The 23,939-nt window shown below is 37.8% G+C and overlaps 1 protein-coding gene across 2 annotated transcripts in view; it reads right to left on the bottom strand.

Annotated features, from left to right (window-relative positions):
* The window catches only part of IPO7 (importin 7), a 53,498-nt gene that overhangs the window by 21,765 nt on the left and 7,794 nt on the right, over window positions 1–23,939 (bottom strand). For both annotated transcript variants that reach the window (XM_036762352.1, XM_036762353.1), the window contains exons 2-8: window positions 8,913–8,994; window positions 7,045–7,198; window positions 5,879–6,037; window positions 2,735–2,891; window positions 2,276–2,365; window positions 373–467; window positions 174–258 (exon numbers count right to left, since the gene is read on the bottom strand). In XM_036762352.1, the coding sequence (XP_036618247.1) occupies window positions 174–258; window positions 373–467; window positions 2,276–2,365; window positions 2,735–2,891; window positions 5,879–6,037; window positions 7,045–7,198; window positions 8,913–8,994 (822 nt within the window). The remainder of the gene's footprint in view (window positions 1–173; window positions 259–372; window positions 468–2,275; window positions 2,366–2,734; window positions 2,892–5,878; window positions 6,038–7,044; window positions 7,199–8,912; window positions 8,995–23,939) is intronic.

Here is a 23,939-nt window from a genome sequence, read left to right as displayed (position 1 = left end):
AGATTGGTGTTCAAATGATAGATTATGGTTTCAAGGTCCAAACACAAAGCCTTTCCAGCCTGCAAATTATCACAAGGGCTGAAGCTTGTCTAACAATGCAGTCAAATCCAAATGCCATGAGGACGTATCGGAGTAGTTTAACTCTGCTAATATCTGAGATAAGGGCTTTTTACCTGCTGGACACCAACAGCAAATGCTTTTAGGAAGACTTCAGCAAATTCGTTATACTCCTTTGAAACATTGCCAGGGCTTCCATACCTAGAACAAAGTAAGAATCTCCAATAATCTTTTACTATGCTTTTAAAAAGTTCCATCTTAGGAGGCTTTGGCGGGCAGAACTTTTTAATTACTGGTCATAAGGAAAAAGCTTACCTTTCAAAAAGCCTTGCCAAAATATGTAAAGCCCACTTCTTGCACTTCCACCATGGTAATTCTGGCCGATCATCCTCTTCAACTTGAAGTGTTTCCTTTTAGAAGAAATGTTATTGACCATAATGATTTTTTAAAAATTACATTAAGTAGCTCTATTATGCTATGATGATAGCTGTAGAAATCAAAATTACCTCCCAATGTACTAATCTTCCATTTAAATAAAGCAAGCTAGGAGCGATAAATACTTCAATGAATAAACTTCCAGTGCTTTTTGCAAATTATGATGATTTGTACTATAAAACTTCCACAGACAAGGTGGTGGCCACTTGAGACAAAATTAGCCTTTGGGTAAATCTAAAAAGAAACACCATTCCTCCAATTATTACTAACAATCATTTTAAAATTTGAAATTCCATAAGGAACTCTATTCAACCAATAAATAAATAATGCTTTGAATTCTTACTTCATTAAAAAAAAAATCCAAATTGCCAGAGCATGCAAATATCAGAACCAAAAGAGCCAAACAGCAATAACTGTAGAAATATGCCACTTAAAATATGGTTTGGGCCCTTTCCTTGAGGACAGGATGGGTAGGAAGCTTCAGAGTTAGGAAGTCCTGATCAAATCCTGCTCGAGACACATCCTAGCTAAATGAACAGAGATAATCATTTAACTTCTTAGTGCCCCAGACAATCATCTAAGAGGAATAATGGCAGAAGTTTGGATCTTTGTCAGTGAACCCCATGAGGAGTTCTCTACGCTGAGCAAATCTAAGACCTTTACAAATTCTTCTCAAAAAGCCCCTTTCCTTAGAGTCAGTAGATCAGATAGCAGCTCTCTGGACAAAGGTAAAGACAGAGGTCCACCAAAGCCCACAGGTGCTCCAAAGAAATACTTTTCACCTCTAGTTTACTCGTTTGAATTTGGGAAATATGAGCACAGTTCCTGTCTAATCTTCTAGAGTAGCAAGCACATAAAGCATGCAGACCCAAAGAAACAGCAAGGAAAAACCCACCGGCATGGAACAAGGCCAGCCCCGAAATCAGGACCCAGGTTCTCTCCATTCAGCTTTAGTGCTGCCTCTAGGCATTAAAACCCTGTTGGCACTAATCTTTTATTAACTCAATCTGATATTCTCCAAGAACTCATTCTGGGACTACTGTCTGCAGTCTATACCACAGAGCAATGACACCAATGGCTGAAATTTGCTCACCCATGAAACAAAACCTCAGGCAAGCCAAAACTCTAATGATGACCTGACCCTGATAGATGATCTCTGTAATTTCAGGAAACAGCTAGAGATAGGAAGCTGAAGGAGCCTTTGCTCCACCTGGCAGTGACACAAGGCCTGACCTGAGAATTACCCCACTATGGAGTACGCCTCAGGTTCTTCTAAGACAGCTTCTCTTACATATCACTTGTGGTTGGTGACATTCTGATGAGGTGGAGCAATGGATAAAATTGTTGTGTGAGGTTAAAGACCAGAAAAATATCCTTAATTGCTGATTTAGAACATTAAAATCTTTAATCAAGTTCAAACCACCAACAGAAAGGAGACAGATATTAGCACACTATCTTTTCCCACATGCAAGACCATCCTCTCCAAATGATCTGAATCAGAACCCAAACAGCTTCCTTTCTTCTAATTGCCTTAAACTGGCTCAAGATCAACAAAGAAGAAACTGCTATCTCGGGGTCCAACCAACCACAATGTAGCATGAAGACACCGGCAGTATGGATAGCACCCAGCTCCAAACTTTCCTAGGGAACACAGCCCTTTCATACACATCAAAATGGAAGCATTTTGGAAAAAAGCTGATGAAATGTTTCTTGGAATTCAAACCCCAACAAAAGCCTAAGCTGACAGCTCCCCACCCCATCCCCCCAGAGGGCACATACTTACAGGAGGCACATCCCTGTTTACAACCGTTTTTAGAATTTCTATCCATTCGGTCAAATTCGCTTGATTTATCAGCTCCAGTGGAAGAGTATACTTTAAAAGGGGAAAAAAAAAGGTCCAACTTTTCTTTAAACTGCACCAAAATGTTCAATTACCAATTAAAATACTTTGGGGTTTGTTTTTTTTTTGGAATTTTCTGTTTCCTACTAGTAAAAATGTCACTCATTACGTCTAACTTATTCTAGGTAACTGGTCCTATCGTATAATAACTTAATCTGGGAAGTGGCTCTTACAGTGACTTCAGACTGCCTTTCTGTGAATAAAAAATGTGAGCAAGTTACTAACAGGCCCTTTGGGAGGTGTCCAAGGGAGGCCAGATCCTTCACTGAAGACTTATGGATAATCATGGCCAAGACTCCTAAGGAGGACATGCGCATCAATGAAATGATGGGTCTAGAGTACCTGAACAAGGGCGTAGAAGATCTTGAATATTTGTTTCTGAATAAGGACTGACTGATCAGACTGATCAGGAAGAAGCTGAATAAAACGATCCTTCAAAACTGGCAGGAAGTGCTGCATTGCTGCTACCAATGGACTCCGTTCCTCTGGCTTCTTGTACCTTTGGGTTCAAATGCAAAAAGAATCCATAAGAATTTAAAGTCACAATCATATGTAAAAACAACAAAAAAGACTTCATATCTAATGAGACAGAAACACCATCCTTAAAAGAAAAAAAAAGAAAAAGAAACACCATCCTTAAGAACACCTAAGGAAAACCAATGTTGTTTCAAAACACAAGGGCAATAGCAAGGACACACCTATGCTGACAGTCAATTCCAATAGTAGTTGACCTGTGACATAAAAAATTTATGGTGTATTTTTATCCTTTAGACATTTCATTCAATGTCATTTGGATAAAGGTTTACAAGTTCTCAGTGGACCTGACCAAGGACATGTAACTAGTGATTTGGCAGAACCAGATCTCAAAACACTTCTGACCACAAATCCAGAGCTTTCTGCCAAAACGCCACGGTAATCCCTTTCTCATCAGTAAAATACTATCTTTTAACTTTACAAAGAAAAAACCAGAAGTTTAATAAAATTTGGTGACTGACCCAAGTCACTAGATAGCTTATCTCACTAGAAGTACTTGTGTACTTTTTTAAAAAAAGTACTCTTTTAAAAAAATTTAAGGATAACAGCTTTGAAGAAATCCTACACTGTAAGTAAATTTCACTTCCTTTTATTTTCTGGCTTTTTTCCTAAGCAGCTACAGTACATACAGCTAAACAAATGCAAAACAGGACATTTTTGATATGATAAAGATTTTCAAAAAGCTGCCTCCTATAGACTGAGCAAAGCAAAATTGGACAAAAACAAACGAACAAAAATAAAGGTACCAAACCAGATTAAAATTAGAACATCGGATCACCAAACCAGCACTCAAGAAAAAGCTATTAAAATAAGGTGACTGGTAAAGAAGACTAATCAATGACATAAGCCATGACTAACAGCAAGGAGACTATTTAAGTATGCAAACTGAATTAGCTAATGTATACACCTTGTTACATTCAGTAAGGCTGATCCTTGAGACAACACAACTCAGAAAAACACCTTTCTCTGGCAAGTCAATTTACAATTTTTATAATGCATGTTTGATATTCTAAAAGTACATAACAGGGGCAGCTAGCTGGTGCAGTGAGTAGAGCACTGGCCCTGGCATCAGGAGGACCTGACTTCAAATCAGGCCTCAGACACTTGATATTTACTAGCTGTGTAACCTTGGGCAATTCACTTAACCCCAATTGCCTTGCCTTCCCCCCTCCAAAAAAATAAAATAAAATAAAAGTACATAACAAAAAGATCTACATTATCAGTCTTTAAATTAGATAAGACTTATAACACATGAAAGATTGAAATTCCCTTTGAGCAACATAATTCTCTGTCCTAGAAAATGAAGTCATTTCCATTTCTAGGTGACACTGATTTTTATACTATGTGAATGCAAATTCTGGCTATGGAGAAATCCTTGAAATGATGTTTACAATCTAATCAATGAGACGCTAATAAGATGATTTGTACATACTTTATCCCTTCCACCTAGCCACTTTCCCCATTGAAATTTCAATCAGGTCAGCATAAGAAATTAAATGGGAATTTTGGGGAACTTTTCTGGAAGCTGTAGATGACTCTTGAAGGCCAGCAGATGACACAGAGCTTATGAACAAAAATTTAACTCAAATTTTAGAAGAAGGTACTGTAAACACCCCATAAAAGAAAAAGAACAATTCGGACTTCTTCTCTGGTATGAAGAGAGGGCTTAAAAATTTTATACAGATTTTTCAGATCTCAGGGGCTCTAGTTCCCATGATGTGGAAAGGATTAACTGTAATGTTAACATGCTAATATTCTTAGTAAAAATTTCACATAGTGTTCAAGATCCCATGTTGTAATCATGTCATATGGGCCTATAAAACAAAGACTAACCCAGTGCAAGAAACAAGACCCGTAAGTTCTGTAAACTTCTAAGTTCTATGAGAGCTCGCAAATTAATTTATGAACAACAAATGGTCTGAAGAGTTTGACTCTTGTGACCTGAAATAAACTATACGTGGTTTTTTAAAAACTAGGACCCTCTTCAGACTCCTACCCCTCTTTCCATTTGATTCCAATCTGATCTCCATTTCCCTAATATAAATTGCTTCTCTACTCATCACTAAACCCTTCTTTTCACTATCCTACAAACATGTAACAGTTATTCCCACTGCCATCCAACTATACTTTCTTCTGCCTGGCGATGCCCATTGGTCTTATTCATCTAAACATCAAATCCTATTCCTTCTTCAATCAACCAAGAATTTACTGAGCCTCTCTCTTTGGAGGCCATTTTTCTGTGCATCCTTCATGCAACGTTGACACCTGCCTTTCCTCAACCCATCACACTTAAGCTGAACTTCACGTCACAAATTGAAGAAGCATTTATTAAGGTTTCATTATGTGCTAGGCACTGGAGACACAAAAGCAAAAGTGAACATTCTATGGGGAGACATATTTAGGAATCTAGGCAGAAGAAATACTGGTAGGGAACAGCCTTAGCACGTTGTGGGTGGGTGGCTGCGTTCAAGCAGAAGGTGGCTGCCGAGCTGAGCAAGTCTTAAAAGAAATCAAGGATTCTAAAAGGTGATGCTGAGGAGGCAGGGTACGTGAGCAGGAGGGACAGCCAGGGCAAAAGCAGGGACACAGGAGATGAAGTGTCAAGTGGGAACAAGAAGGAGTCTGATGGAGTGAATAATATAGGATTAGTAGGAATAGATTATGTTGTAGTTTGAACGGTGGAGTGGAAGTAATGCCACAACAAACAAAATGGTTCTAGGTTCAAGTTTAGTTACTAAGGAAGGGGCAAGAATCACAAGCTATGCATCACAGGATTACAAATGGAAAATACCAAATCACGTTCAACACTGAATTCAGTAATTCAAAAGTAAGTGTCTTAATGTATTTCAAAAATGCTACGAAGGCTTAGGTCTCCCCTTTGAATTCTCTTGTGTAGACATTCACAGATTTTCTCCAAATATCTCCACCACAGTTTGAGAACAACATACGTACTCATAGTTTTTCACCAGCTGATAGAGGCAAAGAAGGATTCCGAGCCAGCAAGCGCTGTTATCAGACTGGAGATAAAAACCAATCTTGTCCACAACTGCAGTCCAGCGGCTTGGGTAATCATGTTTGATTATGTGATGAATACACGTAGTAAGCTGTACCCTGAAAGTCAAGTAAGACACATAAATGGAAAAAAAAGCTATGGAGTATTTAATTATTATACATTTTATTAATCTGACTTACATGTAATTTCAAATCATGATTTAGTCTTGAGGGATGCAGAAGTCTGCAGGTAACTGACACAGTCACTGTTGACTCATTTCCTTTTATGGGTCAGTGGATAGAGCCAGGGCCAAGGACACTAACCATCTTGGGCTATCAGGGACTAGCCGTCTGATTTAAGTCACTTCTACTCTTGGAATCCTTTTTCCTCACCTATAAAACTGTCCTTCCTATTTCATAGGGCTGTTGGGATGTGTGAAAGCACATGCAAGACCCTGAGGCATGCGGTGATGGAAAAGGCCACAATCCCTCCCCTTCAAAGCTAGTACTGAGGGAAAGAGACACATAGAATATGATTAAGTGCAAAGGCAAAGTAAAGAGTAGCATTAGGATCCTCAAATGAAATGTACAAGGAAAAGATAATCATTATAAAAATGTAAGGTATTATCATCGAACAAGGTTTCCTGGTTGCCCTTAAGTCTTAGTGTCTGAGGAGGACCATCCCAGGACAGTACAGAGGTTCTCTGTACTTTTACAATCAGGAAGTTGCCACTAAGCAATTACCTGACACTGAGAATATGTTTGGCTTGACTCCACCTATTTTACAAGGTTTTGCAGTTTTTTCTTTCCAACAGAGGCAGTGAATAGAAACATACTTGTTAACTCTCTTAATAATTCCTTATAATGATCACCCCTACCCTAACCTCACTAACTGCCTAACATTATAGATAAAAAAAAAAAGACCATGCACAGAATTCCTTAGTAAAAATGACTTAACAGATACATTTGCTGAATAGTAAAAGAAGTTTTCAGCTTACAACCATAATTATTGCACTGGTTTCTGGGGCTCTGCTATTTAAATGTCAAAATATGAGGGTTTTTTTTTAACAGACCAAGTCAGAGCAAATATGCTATCACTGAAACAAGGAATAACATTTTTAAAATACCTGATAAGTTCAGGGGAGTGAATAATAGCTTCTACAATGTTTTCACGGATACAATGTCGATCTTCCTCTGGAATTGTATAAGGAGGGATTTCCCCTGGTGTGGTGTCCCTATCAGGCCAATATTGAGTTATCATATTTTTCAAATAGATAACACCTGAAAGACATCAGAACAGTTATGTACATGATTAGCCCCCTTATGTGTTGTTTATATATCACTGAAGAACTTAAAGAAGTGCTTTCAGACTACCCTTGATTTTTTTAAGCAAAAAATAGCTTCACTATGACTATTTCAGAAACTAAGTACAATTCAGATACTGGCTTTCTGCGATGTTGACAGTATAGCCTAAAGAAAATGTTATGAATACATAATTCTTTTAAGATCAAGATTTTGAGGTATTAGATCAGGAAAAAAAATCATTTCTCCTTACTGAGGGCAAATGGCAATTAGCAAGACTGCTCTAAATTTTAGGTAATTTATTATATAAAGTGTTCTTCAATGCTTTCAACATAGTACCAAATAACAAAATCACTTCATATGCCACATGGCTTTAATAATCAATCAAGATTATTTCACTCAAACCATTTAAGAAATTATTTTATACCATAATGCCTTATAGCCCTAAATGCAAACTTGGTTCAAAAGTCACTTAGAATACCAACACATTTAAAAGTAGTTTTCACTGTTTGGTAGATTACAGACCACACTTTCTTGTGAGCAGTCAGAATGCTGAAGTTGCCTGTATGCTAGTCACCAAACTTAGCTAAAAATGATGATATAGCAGAACATAGAGACTTAGTGGTGCTCTTTAGATACACAAAAAAAGACGTTAATTACAAATGCAAATGCAAGTTATCAGAAAGAATCAGACACTGATTACTGAAAAGCACTAGTTCTATGATTTATAATTTATTAATGTGTTTATGGAGAGGCCTGACCTGTTTCAAAATAGATTCAAAAGCCAACCTATCTTCTGACTCTTCTAATGGTAAGTGATACAGTTGGAGCTAATTATTGCCACTTTTCCTTCTATTTGCAACTCAAATACTATGCACATTTTAATAAAACTGTCAAAAAGAACAGACAAGGTATTCTGGTGTTTTTCACCAAGAACTAATTTTCTGATATAAGTAGATTCAATTTCGCTGCAAGTGAAATCCCAAGTCTCTGAAATTCAGTCACATCTGAAAAGCCGAGGAGAGCCCTAACTTTCATCACAAATTGTGACCTACATTCCACGGCTCAAGATTTGAAATGACCCTTATTAGTCATCCAAAAGAATAAATATATGTGATAAAGTCCACAGGCAGCACCAAAAATCAGCTGAGAATGCTAAGCTTCAATCCTTTATGCTACAAGAAAATGGAGACTGTGAACCAAGTTCACATTTCTTCCACTCTAAAAACCGTTCTTATGTGTAAAACAAGGTTGAGAATAAAAATTGGTAAAACAACATCAAACTCTATAAAGTTTCAACAATAAGTAAGTATTCCTTAAACCTTGGTTATTCAAATTAATCATCCTTCACAGGCTGCAATCAAGAACAAAAACATACATAAAGGAAGAGACTCCTTGGACGACACATTCTAAACTTATCAATACATTGTAAGCTCACATTTATTAAGGAGAAATGTTTTAATTTTCTGGAATTATACCCTTTTCTCTAGGCATAAATTAAGGCATTTAAGTTGAAGTGACGTCCTTCCCACTGGGCCTCTGATAACACAGGCATTCATGACCCAGGATACTGGAACTTAGCCCAACAGGCAGAAAACCCACTAAATGACATGCCATTGGGTAAGTCAATTCAATTGTGAACATTTAAAATAACATTTGCACATTCAAAAGACAAAGGTCTCTGCAAACTTGCCTGCCTGTCTCACGGGTAAATCCAGCTGCTCGGACATGGTGATTTGTAGCAGAGTTGAAACAAAGTTCACAGACTTGTGAGCCTATAAAGCAAAGGAGATGATGACATTTTAAAGCTTCTACAACTGAGTAAGATATAAGCATGCTTATGGTGGTTAGTTCAACTAAATAAATGTTAAGGAACACCAATTAAGTACTTCTTAGCCTTTAAAAATCTGCACCCCCACCTTTCTAGACTGTTGGAAAAGGACACTCCTCTTCCCCTCCCAACATCACCCTACTCAAGCCAAATGGGTGTGTTGTGCTCATTGTCTCCTCAATACATCATATATTCCTACTTTCATGCCTTACTCATGCCATCTGCTCCATCAAAAATGGATCTCACTCATCTCTGACTGGCTTGTTTCAGGGTACAAATTAAAAAATCACACCTCCTTAGAACCTTCCCTAATGAAACCACTCAGGTATGATCTCTCTCTTTGAAAAATTAGTTCCTTCAGCCCTTACATACTACACACATGTGGACATGTCTTATGTTCCTAAAGGAGATGAAAGAACTGCTAATCTCACCACTTTACAGTTAATTTACAATTTGTATTTGAAGTTGTACCGAATGAAAGTAGTTACACAAACAGTTTCTAGATATTAAATTTTGATAAATTTAACTGTCATTGAAAAGGATATAGAAAATGTTAGGAATGGCCTGAAAGTTATTATGCACCCTTTCATCTAGACATCCCTTGTTAGGCAAAAAGCCCAGAGATTGAAAGAACGAATACGTACATAACTAATTATGTAACTAATAAATAATTAACACTTTTTTAGTGGCAAAGAACTGGAAACAAAGGTGAGGAAGAGCTAAACGAAGCAGCACATGAATGTGACAAAACATGGCACTGCTGCAAAAAATAATATGAAGAACAGAGGGATGCATGGAAAGACAGGAATTGATGCAGAGCCAAGGAAAAATGTGACTACATCAATGTAAGTATAAGGAACAACAGCAAAAACCTAAGACTGATGTGAAATTACACTCAGCTGGGCCCAGAAAAGTGAGGTAAGAAGGCCCCTCCCTCCTTTCTTTGCAGAGGTGCTAAGATTATGGGAGTGGAACACAATCAAGTGGATTTCATTGATTCGTTGGTTGTTTTTGCTTAACTATTTTTTCTTCATTCTTTGTCATAGGGATGGTTCCCTAGGAAGGAAAAATGGGATTGAGCAATGAAAGTGATATAAAATAGTATCAATAATAGCTAAAATTAAAACAGCTCTTACTACTTGCTAGGCACTGTGCTAAGTGCATTTATGATGAGGGGAATAGTTGTAGAAAACCTGGGAAGCCTTACATGAACTGATACAAAGTGAACTAAACAGATTTAAGTGAACATTATACACAGTAACTGCAATATTGCCTCTGATCAAGACAATGATCCAAGATAATTCCAAAGGACTCACAATGAAAAAGATTATCCACTGAGTGCAATTTGAAGCATAATTTTCACTTTTTCTTGCAAAATAGCTAATACAGAAATATTTTGTATGATTCGACATGTACAACTGATATATTGCTTGCCTTCTCAGTGGAGAGGGAGGAGCTAGAAAGAAATGAGAACACAAAATTTTTTAAAATGAATGCTAAGAAATAATTTTAAAAAATTATTTAGTAGATCAGTGGATGAGGTTAGGTACACAAGACACAGTAGTCATGGACAGAAACGCGCAATTTGACAAAAAATGCTGGGAAATCTAGAAAATACTATGGCAGAAATTGGGCACAGACCAATCTCTCACACCATAAACCAAAATAAAGTCAAAATGGATAGGTTCATGATTTTTAGATACAAAGGCTGATACCATAAGCTATCTGGGAGAGCAAGGAATAGTTTACCTGTCAGATTTATGGGGAAGGGAAAAATTTATGACCAAACAAGAGATAGAGAGCATTATGAAAAGCAAAATGGATAATTTTGATTACACTAAATTGAAAAGTTCTTCTACAAACAAAGCCCAGGCAACCAAGGTTAGGAGAGAAGCAGAAAATTGGGAAAAAATTTTTACAACCAGTGTCTCTGATAAAGGCCTCATTTCTAAAATATACAGAGAACTGAGTCAAATTTATAAGAATACAAGTCATTCCCCAATTGATAAACGGTCAAAGGATATGAACAGGCAGCTTTCAGAGGAAGAAAATAAAGATTTCGATATTATAGTCATATGAAAAAATGCTCTAAATCACTATTGATCAGAGAAATGTAAATCAAAACAACTCTCCTATAAGATTGGCTAACACAACTAAACAGGAAAATGATAAATGCTGGAGAAGATGTGGGAAAATACGAACACTGTTACATTGTTGGGGGAGTTGTGAACTGATCCAGCCATTCTGGAGGGCAATTTGGAAATATGCCCAAAGGGCTATAAAAATGTGCATACCTATCTTTGACCCAGCAATACCACTTCTCTGGCTGTATCCCACAAGTGGGAAAGGGACGCGTATGTACTAAAATATTTGTAGCAGCTCTTTAAGAATTGGAAATTAATGGGATGCCCATCAATTGGAGTATGGCTGAACAAGTTGTGATATATGAATGTAATGGAATACTACTGTGCTACGAGAAAGGGAACAGATACAGACTTCAAAATCACCTGGAAAGACCTACATGATCTGATGCTGAGTGAGCGGAGCAGAGCCAGGGGAACACTGTACACAGCCACAGACATGTTGATTCTGTGATGACTAACCTTGATAAACCTGGCTTTTCTCAGCAAACAAAGACAGCTCCAAAGGACTCATGATGGAGAGAACTATCTATATTAGATTGCATGCCATCTTGGGGTACGGGGAGGGGAGGGAGGAGGAGAAAATTTGGAACTTAAAATCTTATGGAAGTGAATGCTGAAAATTGAAAATTAATTAAAGTTTTAAGGAATTTATTTAATTTGATATTCACAATAACTCTTGGAGGTTAGCACTATTATTATCACTCCCATTTTACAGATGAGGAAGTCAAAGCACGTGTATTAAGTGACTTGTTTAGGTTCAGAGCTAGGTAATATCTGAAGCTAGATTTGAATTCAGATCTCCAGGCCAGCCACTTTATCCACTGTATCACCTACCGGCACCCACAAAATATATCAATAATTTTTGGTACAAATTATGGCGTCAACTCCTGGGCTTTTGTTGGAAGTAAGGATAGGGATTGTGATCTCACTAGTAAAGGAAACTCTCTAAGTAAGTAGCCTTTTTCTACCAAGGAAAGTCAATACATTCTATAATTTGTAGTCTAAATACTGAGAAGTTAATTGCCTTTTTCTTTTTCTCAGGGAAATCCAGTCACTGTCCGTCCATTCTATCCAACGACCAGGATACCCCTTGCGTTTTACTGGTAGTACCATACACTCTTCAAATACACAAAGGAAGAGCTTGTAACCCAAATACCAACAGGGTCTTTAGTGAACAGTGTGTCAGAGGGCTTCATGTACTAAGTAAAAACACCCCACAGTAAGGCCGTGCTAGGCTGTGAAATACATAAGGCAAATTTCCCCTAGAACTAAACCCCAAAAATGTATTTTCTTTTTAAAAAAAGATAAAATCATTAAACTGAATCTTCCTAATTGCTGATTTGAATGAGGTTTTGTGCCTCATTGTATATAGAATGTCATAAACTTTGGATAATAAAATTACAAACACAGAAATTCTGAAAGAGTTTTTATATATTTCTAACACCAGCTTACAGGCTTTATTTTAAACAAAAGCATTTTAGTTAATTGTTCTATGACTGCTGTGGCTGTTTTGAAAATACCAATTACCTGCGGTCTTTCTCCAGCTAACTGGGACAGATCAAAACCCAGTGGCAAATGCTGGTTTCACTGAAGGTTAGAGTCCTGGTTTGGGGATGATCTGTGTTAAAGTTGCAGTACTGGCATAGTTCTTAGTTGGATCTGTCTGAACTGAATGCTATTTTTAGAAAAGCAGAGACAGGAAATTGTTGGTCTCTTTACAGCCCAGTGATGAATTTCAACCTATACATAAAGGCAATTCAGGCTTCATATACCCAAATGGAACAGCCAATTCAAAAAGAAAAAAATTTTCAAGAGACCTGTATGTTTATGTATTCATAAACAATGGAGATAAACAAAACTTGTCCTAGACAACTCATTTAGTCCAATGGGGGTACTGGTCTTCTGTCTTACCATCCAAATCAATCACCCTGAGTTCTCCTTAATGTCACTATTTCTACCAATCGAACAAAAATAAGCCCATGTATGAGGGTACTAAAAAAAATTAAATAGCAAAACTTAGGGATTAATAAACTCTGCTTCCTTCATTAGGCATATTTTCAAACACGTTCTTTTAAGTAGGCAAATTTCATATGGATATGGTCCGTGTCCTCAAGAGGGAGGAGGTCATTGGAAGCCAGACATCATGGTAGCTATAAGTGAGGGAGGTCATAATGGCAGAATGCCATAGCAGCTGGTCTAAGTCTAGATTCAGTATACGCTACCAAATATGGCACTGAATAAAGGCCAAAGCCCTTCTGCCACTTCAAATTGGCTCCCAAAATTGGCCAGAGAGGAAAGCAAAGGTAACACGTATTTGAGAAAGGTACTTCACAGAACACAAAATTTTAGAGTTGAGATCATCCATTTGAACTCTTTTCATTTTAGTCCCAGGGGTCCTCTGGGATTTATAAATGGCAGCAAAAGTGAGGTATGAACTAAGGTCTTCATAACCATTTAAACCATTTAAAGCTGCCCCTTCCTATCAGCCTGGAGTGAACAGAAAATCAAGACAGAAATGCATCTTGATGACTAAAATTTATCTTTCAGTTCCCATGCTGCCCCCTCCGCCCCGCCCCTTGGGCTCACAAGCTCTCATCACCATTCACAACTTCTGGAACTCCATTTCCAAAGTTGAGCTCCAGCTCAGTAACTAGGGTCATCTATCAGGCTACTTGCAATTAAAACACTCAGCTTTACCTAACTCAGATACCTAATTCTAGGTCAGTAATTTTAACACTATGGACTTTGGCTCCACCAATCCCAGGGTCAGCTGTCATGTATCTTCACCAATTCTGCTCCCAGGTCTCTGAGAACTTCTGGAAAACGTCACAAATTCATTCATGCTAAACTTTGAAGTCATTTCGACTCCCTACATCCCAGCCCCTCCATAAAAGTTGTTTCAAATCATTTCCACAAAAAGGCCCCAAATCCTTCCCTATCCACTACTTAGAAAAACACCCTATCCACCCTTTTTAAACATCTCCTTTCCAAGACTAAACCCTCCAAATGAGCTCATGAACGTCCCATAATTCTTATATTTACTTAGCTTCCACCTACAAAGACATTAAGATTTCTCCCATTAATTTAGTCTAACGTGATGATACTTTCTGACCCAGAATTCCCAATACAAAACATATATCACAGGGGGAAAAAAAATGACAAAAAGGCCCTATCCACGCTTAAATTATTTACTGCAGCACTTTTTATAGTAGCAAAAAATTGGAAACAAAGTAAATGCCTACTGACAGGGAACGGCTAAACAAGCCATGGTACGTGAATGTAACAAAACATTTTTGTGTTGTAACAAATGATAAACACAGTGAATATAGAAAAGCATGGGAAGACTTAAACAAATTGATGCAAAGAAATCAGAACCAGGAAAACAATATACACAATGAATACAGCAAGTAAATAGAAATGTAAAGATTAAGAAATCTAAGCTGAATGTTGTGAAATTATAGCAATCAAACTTGGCCCCAAAGAACATGACAAAAATGAGGTTCAATAAGAAACTCCAGGGGTGATCAATGGCTGAATGCTCTCTAAGTGTCTTATTTCATTCCAATATGTTGGTTAGTTTTGCTTAACTTCTTCCTTTTCCTTTTATTTCTTATTATATGTTATAAAGGATGGCTGAGGGGTGGGAGTTGGGAGGATAAGTAGGGATATACTGGAAAATGTAGGTCATGTAAAAAAATCCAATGACATGTCAATAAAAATTCATTTAAATTGCTAGCTCAGACCTCCTAAAAATGGCAAATATACAAAGTCCCCCAAGGTTTAGTCTTAGGCCCTTCTGGGGTCTACACTATTCCCCCTATTCTCATAGCTTCAAGTAACTGCTAAGGATAATTCCCTAGTCACCTCTCTCAAGCTACCATATCTAACACTCAACCTGTCTTTCCCCCCCAAACAAGCTTCCCTACTGAATTATCTCTATTTCTGTCGAGGGTATTCTCCCAGGCATAAAACTGTAAGGTCATTTTTCACTCCCTCCCTCCTTCTACATCCAGCAACAAACATGTATTATTATGTATGATGAGATGCAAGGCACTGACAATATAAAGGTATAAAAAAAATGGGAATGAAGAGGGAATAAGAATGATCATGATCATGTTTTTTACTAACCCATCTGAATTAGTTTTAATCAACCAATAAGCATTTTGTAAGTATCTACTACTTTGTCGGGCATAATGCTAGATTTTGTGGTATTCCTACTATCTCAAGAAGCTTAGATTTTAGCAGGGGAGATAACATGTACATATATAAAATAAATACAAAATAGGGAATGAGGACGCTAGGAGGTAAGGATCAGACAAGGTTTTCATGTCTAACGCTGGTGCTTGGCCTAAATCCTGAAGAAATTAAGGGATTCCATGAATACCTCAATGCAAGGAACACTGAAGCAGGAGAGTGTGTCAGAAACAGAGAAGGCCAATTTATTGGACTTTTGCTAGAGTGTGGGAAGAAGAGTACTATATAAGAAGCTTGAAAGGTAGCTGGGATCCAGGTGGCAAAAGGCTTTAAAAGCCAAACAAAAGAATTAAAATTTGACTCTAGAGACAATAGGGAGCTATGGGAGTTTAATGAGTAGAAGAGTTCCCCATTCAGATATGCACTAAGGAAAATCACTTTGGCAGGAAAATCAAATTCTTTAAGAGGCCATAATATTAACAAAATAATCAAAATTTAAAAGCGCTATGATTATTGATGATTATTATTCCCATAAGGGGGTCCCCAAAGAAAAAACATAAGAAGACATCACTCCTGGTTGTTTAAAGAGGTGGCAGACTATGGCTGGGGAAGAAAGACTGCATATAATATGAATTTGGATACGTTGATAGGTCACTAAGTGATAAACTGTATCTAGACAGAAGATACCCCAGGACAGAGTTTTGGGTATAGCAAGGGAGTATACCCCTTCTTTAGGGGGTGTTCTTTGCATGACAGTCCAGCAAAGGAAACTAAGAAAGCCCAAGAAGAAATGTAGGCAAACTGGGAGAGAACAAGGACTCAAAGACCTCAGAGAGGAAGAGACTTCAAGAGTTTCATGAATTAATGAAATAACCTTTCTTCTTAAGCACTTAAGTGTGCTAAGGACTGGGGATACAAAGAGAAAAGTCAGTCATATTTTAATGGAGGAAACACATGGGGAGGTTTTGGGTTTTTTTAAGTCAGATAAAAAGGTTTCATGGTCCTTGGGATATAGTAGCAAAATAAATGGTAATGCATCTTCTTTAATATTATTTCTACTGTTAAAAACCATATGTTTCTTACGTTGAACCATTTGATAGTGCCAAGGGCTTTTGTGGCAGCTTTATTCTCCTGGTCTTCTGAAGCAACACCAACAGCAGATCCCAATCTCCACAGGAATTGCTTCCTTGGATAATGGCTGTGGGATCTAGACTATAAGGACAGCTGGAGGGTGAGCATACTGCCACTCCTGGGGCTGCTGGGCTTACCTGCCTAACACTGGCATCTGCTGTTGGTGGCTAGGAAAGTGGGCCCCTTCTCCGTAATGACTGTGGCCTTCATTGATGGCTGACAGGAATGTAAAGCACAGTAGTAAAGTGCTGAGACTACAAATAGCAAAGTAAAAGTCAGCAAGCCCTCAACGATCTTATGTTCTGATGGGGAAGGAATTTTTGTATAAAAGGCTCCAAATCAGATGGAAACGTCCCATGGGCAAAGCAGAGGGTAAAACATCTAATAAAAATGGATTTCACTTGGTAATCGGTTGCTCATGTTGAATTATTTCACAGTGCCAAGGACTTTGGTGGTAAAAATTTCTTTTCTGGGTCTTCAAACTCTTGGGCTTTGCTGACCACTGGTGGCAGCTGGTCAGCAGTGTGTGCAGGTTGTTAGGAAGGTGGGCTCCTTCTCCAAAGTAAAAGCAGGGTTGGTAGTCTTGGGGCACTACTACCTCCAAGGTTCTGGACTCAGGGTCCTGGGCCATCTCCACTAAGACCCAAGGGAAGGTAGTGAGATGTGCCTGGTACAAGTCTCCTCTTGTCTCTTCCTGGGGCTGCCTTGCTACTTCAGCTATGCTGGCTCACCTACCCTGTGGATCAACAATATCAAAGCTGTAGAGGCCAAAAAGGATGGGGAATGAGAAAAGGTTTCAATCAATGATAAATTGTATGCGACTATTTACATGTTATCTCCCATTAGAATGTAATCTCCTTGAACAGGGATTTCTCTGGCTTTTCTTTGTAGTCCCAGACTTAGCCCCCTTTCTGGAACAAAGTTCTTAATAGACTGTTGCTGACTGATTGGCTGAAAAAGGAAAGCAAGAACCCAACCATTGATAATTACTATGGAGATAGAGAAGATCTGGCTTCATATTCAGAGGAAGATAATGGAGCTAAAAAGTCACTCCTTTTTCAATGAGAAAGGTCAAATGGTCCCAAGCACAAAAAGACTTCTTGGGAAGAACTTAAAAGGACTTTAAAAATCAAGTAAGAGAGAGAGCAAGGAAAAATTAGGAAAAAAAAAAAAGCAATACAAGAAAATCAAGAAAACTATGAAAAGCCAACCAACAAGAAATAGAGAATCAAAAATTTAGGGAAGAGAATAATTCCTTGAAAACTAGAATTGGGCAAAGGGAAACTAATGATGTTCTAAGACACCATGAAATCATAAAACAAAATTAAAAGCATGAAAAATAGAGAAAGTGAAACATCTCATCAGAAAAACAACTGATCTGGAGAACAGATCGAGGAGTTGGACTACCTGAAAACTGCAATAAAAAAATCCTGATTCAATATTTCTTTTTTTTTTTTTGGCAGGGCAGTTGGGGTTAAGTGACTTGCCCAAGGTCACACAGCTAATACATGTGTCAAGTGTCTGAGGCTACATTTGAACTCAGGTCCTCCTGATTCCAGGGCTGATACTCTACTCACTGTACCACCTAGCTGCCCCAACATTCAATATTTCAAGAAATTATCAAGGAAAATTGATCTAAGGTTCTAGAATAAAGCAAAGCAGAAATAGAAAAAAAAATCCCACACCTGATAGAGATCCCAGAAGGAAAACTTACAGGAATACTCACAGCCAAAAACCTCCCAGGTTCAGGAGGAAATATTGCGAGCAACAAGAAAAAAACAATTTAAATACCATGGAGCTACAATAAAGATTACACAAGATCTAGTGGCTACAACGTTGAAGGACTACAGGTCTTGGGATACGATACGTTATAAAGCAAAAAAAGAGCTGGGATTATGACCAAAGGTAACTTACCCAGCAAAGTATAATCCTGAAAGGAAAAAATGGATATTTAACAAAGTCAAAGACTTTCAGGTTTTTGTGACAAAAACCCCAGAACTTAAGGGAAAATTCAATATATAACATCCAAGAGAAAAATACAAGGTAAACACTAAAGGCCAATATAAGGGACTCAATACAGTCAAATTGTTTACTTTGTATATGTGAAAATATTAGCAGTACTCTTATAATTGTCATCATTATTTGGATAGTTTGAAAGAAAGGTATGGGCTGAGCTAACTATGATGAGGTGATTCTAAAAAAATAAACCTGTAAAGACAGATAAAAAAGAGTAGTTATTTCATGCAAATGAGGCATAAAAGGAAAAAGTGCTACAGAAGAAGCTAGTAGGGGGGAGGGCAGGTAGTGCTGGAACCCTCTCATTGGGAATAAGAGGGCAAGGGAATGGTGGGGGAGGAGGGATTCTTATAGGGGTAGGTAGGTGAAGAAATAGGAGGGCAAGGTAGAGGGTAGAAGTAAAGCAGAGGAGTGAGGAGGGATAGGGTAAATAGGGTGAGGATAGTGAGGAAAAATAGGGAGGAACATACACAAGTAACTGTAGCTTAGAATGTGAATGGGATGAATTTACCCATAAAACAGCAGATTAAAATTTGAATTTAACAACATGTTGCTTTCAGGAAACATTATAAAAATGAGAGATACACACAAAGATAAAATAAAGGGCAGAAGCAGAATTTAGTATGTAAAAAAAAACAGGGATAGTAATCATGATCTCAGACAAAGTTAAAATAGAGTTAATCAAAAGTGAAAAGCAGAGAAACTACACTATTTGTCAGCAATAATATTGTCTTAGACCATTCAAAATACCTAGACATATAAAAAAACCTGAGCAGATACCTGCCAAAACAGACACAGGAATTGTATGATGAAATACTTTTATACAAATAAACTCAGATCTAAATAATTGAAGCAATTTGTTGTTCATGGGTAGGTAGAGCCAATATAATTTTTAAAACGACAATTTTACCTAACTAACCTATTTATTCAATGTCATCCCAATTAAATTATTAAAAAATTATTTTATTGAATTAGAAAAAATTTAAAAAGTTCATTTGGAAGAACAAAACGTCAGGAACTTCAAAGAAACCAGGAAAAAATGTAAAGGAAGTAGATTCAGCAGTATCAGACCTTAAACTATAAGGCAAGAGCACTGCTGAAGTATAAGAAGGCTAATTTCAATTATCTTAAAATAAAATTTTCTTGTATAAATAATATTCTATTTAGCCAAGAACAGAAGGAATGCAGAAAATTGGGGGGAAAACTTTCATAGATAATCTCTCAGATAGGATGTGACTAGGTTGGAATTAGGAAATGAGCTGGTTGATTCAGAAAAACACTCAAAGACTTGGACTTAGGAAGGAAGATACTATCCACTTTCAGGGAAAAAAGATGAAAGAGGGAAATAAGCATATTACTGTCTTAAGTGTATGAGTGTGTATGTGTATGTTTATAGATCTATGCATCTGCATATATATCCACACTTAGTTGTAGCCTTCTTCAGGATGGGTTGGGGCAGGGAGAGGAAAAGCTAAAGTAAAAAGTACACAGCAGAGAACAAAAGAAAATCAACAAGGCAGCAAAAACAAGCTGGGCAGCTTTGAAAACAATATAGTACTTATTATATAGGTTTTCAGGGCAGCTAGGTGGCACCGTGAATAGAGCACCAACCCTGGAGTCAGGAGGACCTGAGTTCAAATATGGCCTCAGACATTTGACCAACTTAACTAGATGTGTGACCTTGGGCAAGTCACTTAACCCCAATTGCCCAGCCCTCCCCCTCCAATAAATAAATATATGAATAAATAAATAAATAAATGAGGTGTTATGTAGGTTTTCCTGAAATGGAAGTTTATTGTTTTATAGTGAATCTTCACTGGTCTGCTGTTTACACGGAAATGTTTTTTACTCCCTTTTCTCATTTTGTATTTTAAGGTTGAAATTTTAAAATTTGCCAAAAAAAAAAGGAAAGAAAAAGAAAGTGAGGTGAGACAATAATTTGGGGTTAAAAACAGGGTCTAAGGAGAGTTTATTCATGATGTAAGAGAATGGGACCCTTTTGTAGTTATGAGGGAAGAAACCAGTCCACAAAAGATCAGATGATTAAAAAGGATTGATAAAATGATAATGGGGGAAATCCGCTGGAGAACACAAGAGCAAGGGATGGGATCAAAGACGTGTAAATTGAAGGCTTTGGCTTAATAAGGGCTACCTCTCTATCTGAGACTGGAGTAAAGGAAGGAAAAATCAGGGAATGATCACAAATCACAAAGAGTTAAAAGGTAAAAAGAAAAAAGGTGGGGGAGGAGAGAGGAAACTCCCAGTGAAAAGCCTCCATTTTCTCAGTAAAGAATAAGGTGAGAGGGGCAGCCAGGTGGCGCAGTGAGTAGAGCACTGGCCCTGGAGTCAGGAGGGCCTGAATTCAAATTTGAATTCTCACACTTGACACACTAGCTGTGTGACCTTGGGCAAGTCACTTAATCCCAATTGCCTGACCTTCCCCTCTCAAAAAAAAAAAAAAGAATACGGTGAGGTCTTTAGTTGGGGGTGGGCTAGGAAGGGGTAGTGTGGTGTGAGACATTTCAAGAAATAAAAGGTTTCAACAGCCACAGTGGGGAATTGAATAGAGAACCAGGGAGTAATAAAAGGATTGCTGTGCTGTAGTATTAGCTGATAAATAACAAATGTGTAGTGGACACAGCCATCATTTTCCAGTTTTGTTCAACGACACCTTAGGTTTCAGCTAGGGGAGGAAAAATGGGAAAGCAGTAGGTTTGCTAGGGACATAAGGAATTTGTTCAACTGAACTGAACAGCTTGAGGTAAATGGCCCAGATGAAGCAGCATAATGAATAAAGCACTGAACTTGGGAGTCAGGAAGGCCTGGGTTCAAATTCTGCCACAAACACTACTTGTGTGACATTGGGAAATCACTTAGGCAATCTGAGTCTGTTTTCTCATTTGTAAAATAGGAGAATTCTCCCCACACACAAAAAAAGTAAAATAGTAGGAGAACTGGGTTTGATGGCATCTAAGGCCCCTTTCAGCTCTAAATCTATGATCCTATGAAGCACTAGAGGGAGAGAAGAAACTGACTTAGCCATCTTGAAGCTTGTTCTCAAAGATCACTATTTCTAATCTCAGGATTTCTCCCTCCTCAAAAGCCAAGAGAGCCTGGAGAACTCCAAACACTCAGCAAGCCATTTATTTACTTTAGGGCAATGACAAAACCCTGGATATATAGCAAGATGCTAAGGACAAAGCTTTACTTAATGTTTTACCAGAATTTCTTTGTTTCATAATACTCTCTTATCAAGTACAAGCCATTCAGAGTTTCTTGTCAATTATTTAGGCAGTAGTTTTTTATGCTAAAATTTAATTCAAAACTCTGAAAAAATTAATGCCTTTTAGTTACCATAGCCTTCAAAGGAAAATCATAACTCATACTAGAAAGGGAGAACTGTAATATTAGGACCTTAGATTTACACAGCACTTTCTGTCAAAAGATTTTCACATCTGATCTCATTTTATTCTCGTAGCTAACACGTGATAGGGAGGTTAATCCACGTTAGCCCTCAGTTAACTACAAAGTTAGAACTGAGACTCTACCACCAAATCCTGTTGCCATGGGGTGGGGGTGGGGGTGGGAGGGAACAGAAGAAGCTGGGAACACCTCCTTTTCTAGAACATATTATTAATCTGATATTTAAGCAAAGCTTTCTCAAAGCAGTCTCCTAAACATGCTGTGTCACTGGATGACCTTACTGTTTAACAGCCAAAGAATTCAAGGACTTTCCTTATCTATCAAAATCAGTAGTATCCACTATGCTATATTCCAACATTAGGAATGTTTTCTTCTAAGAATATAAACTATTATAGCTTATAAAATATACTCTACCTTCAAAAACATTTTATTGTATGCATGGTATGCTAGCTTTTCTAACAGAAAAAGGGTCTATTTCAAAAGAAATCACACCACTTAACAAATATGTAGCACCACAAAGTGAAACTACCCAAATGCTGCCTGGGGTGGGGTGGGTGTAGATTAAAAGTTTAATTCAAAACAAAGCTTGGCTAAGAAGTTTATGATATAATTTTTATGCAAGGTCATAATCATATCCATGAGTTCCACTTAAAAATATCACTTTATCTTCTTTGGTTTACTTTTTTGGGGGGAGGGAGTATCATTCTCTTTTAATACATTAACTGAAGAAAATGGCAGGAAGAGGGTGATTGTATATAGGTTCCTAGGTTTCTTAATTACAGCAGATTTTTCAGTGTTTAATAACACTTCAGTTAGACAACTTTGGAGTTCCAATTCTAGCTCTGCCATTAATTTCATGCAAGTCCCTGCTCCTTTCTGGTCCTAGTTCCCTCCCTGTAAAATGTGGGAGATGGAAAAGATGATCCAAGGATTCCCTTACAGCTTGAAATCCCACATAATGCATACTAGCTTTTTGCTAAAGGGACTGGGTGACAAATTGAGCATAAACTAGACCACCTCAAGTTTTAAAACAATGAAATCAATCAATAAGGACTCAAATTAAGTACTTACCAAACATTCTGCTAGCTTCACTGAAAAGAAAACATGCCATACTAAACATACTTAATTTTTTAACAATGGATCAGGGTAGGTTTTTCCAACCAGGGATCAAATGTTTTATTAAGACATCATTTACCTAAATTTGTTCCTTGTCCAATGAGATTATTATCCCCATTTTACGCAGGGAAACTGAAGGATTAGGGACCAACCCACTACACCACTTACAAGCATCTGAGACAGGGTTAGAATTGAGGTCTTCCGGATTCCTTCAGTGCTCCATCCAATGCACTATGCAATCTAACTGCCTCTATAATGTAAATTACATGGATGTGGAACCAAATAAATAGCTGAACTCCAAAAGTCATCTGGCACAAGCCCCTTATTTTACAAATGAGAAAACCTGAGAGCCAGAACTTATCCAACAGCACGCAAGTGGATGCTTGGAAGACCTGGGCTGTTGAATCCAGGCCCCTATCACCACAAATTCAGCTGCCTCCTGGTTATGGATGGATAGATCTCAAGTGTAATGTCCCAGGAATCTTTGTTTGGCCCTGTGCTGTTTAGCATTTTTATCAATTGCTTAAAAATGTCCAGATAACACAAAGCTGGAAAGAAAAGCAGGGTGACAGCAAACATAGATCACCAAGCTAGACCACTGGGCCTACACAAACAACACTACATTAATAAGGATAAGTGAAAAAAGTCTTACACATAGGGTTTTTAAAAACTGAAACCATGGGGCAGCTAGATGGTGCAGTGAGTAGAGCACTGGCCCTGGAGTCAGGAGGACCTGAGTTCAAATCTGGCCTCAGAAACTTGACTAAATGTGACTTGACTAAATGACTAGCTGTGGGACCTTAGGCAAGTCACTTAACCCCAACTGCACTGCCTTCCCCCCTCCAAAAAAAAAATTGAATTCAGA

This window comes from Trichosurus vulpecula, chromosome 6 (genome assembly GCF_011100635.1).
Source record: "Trichosurus vulpecula isolate mTriVul1 chromosome 6, mTriVul1.pri, whole genome shotgun sequence".
Lineage (NCBI taxonomy): Eukaryota > Metazoa > Chordata > Mammalia > Diprotodontia > Phalangeridae > Trichosurus > Trichosurus vulpecula.
The sequence above is the reverse complement of the archived record's forward strand: the minus strand, read 5'-3'. Positions and strand labels throughout refer to the sequence as shown.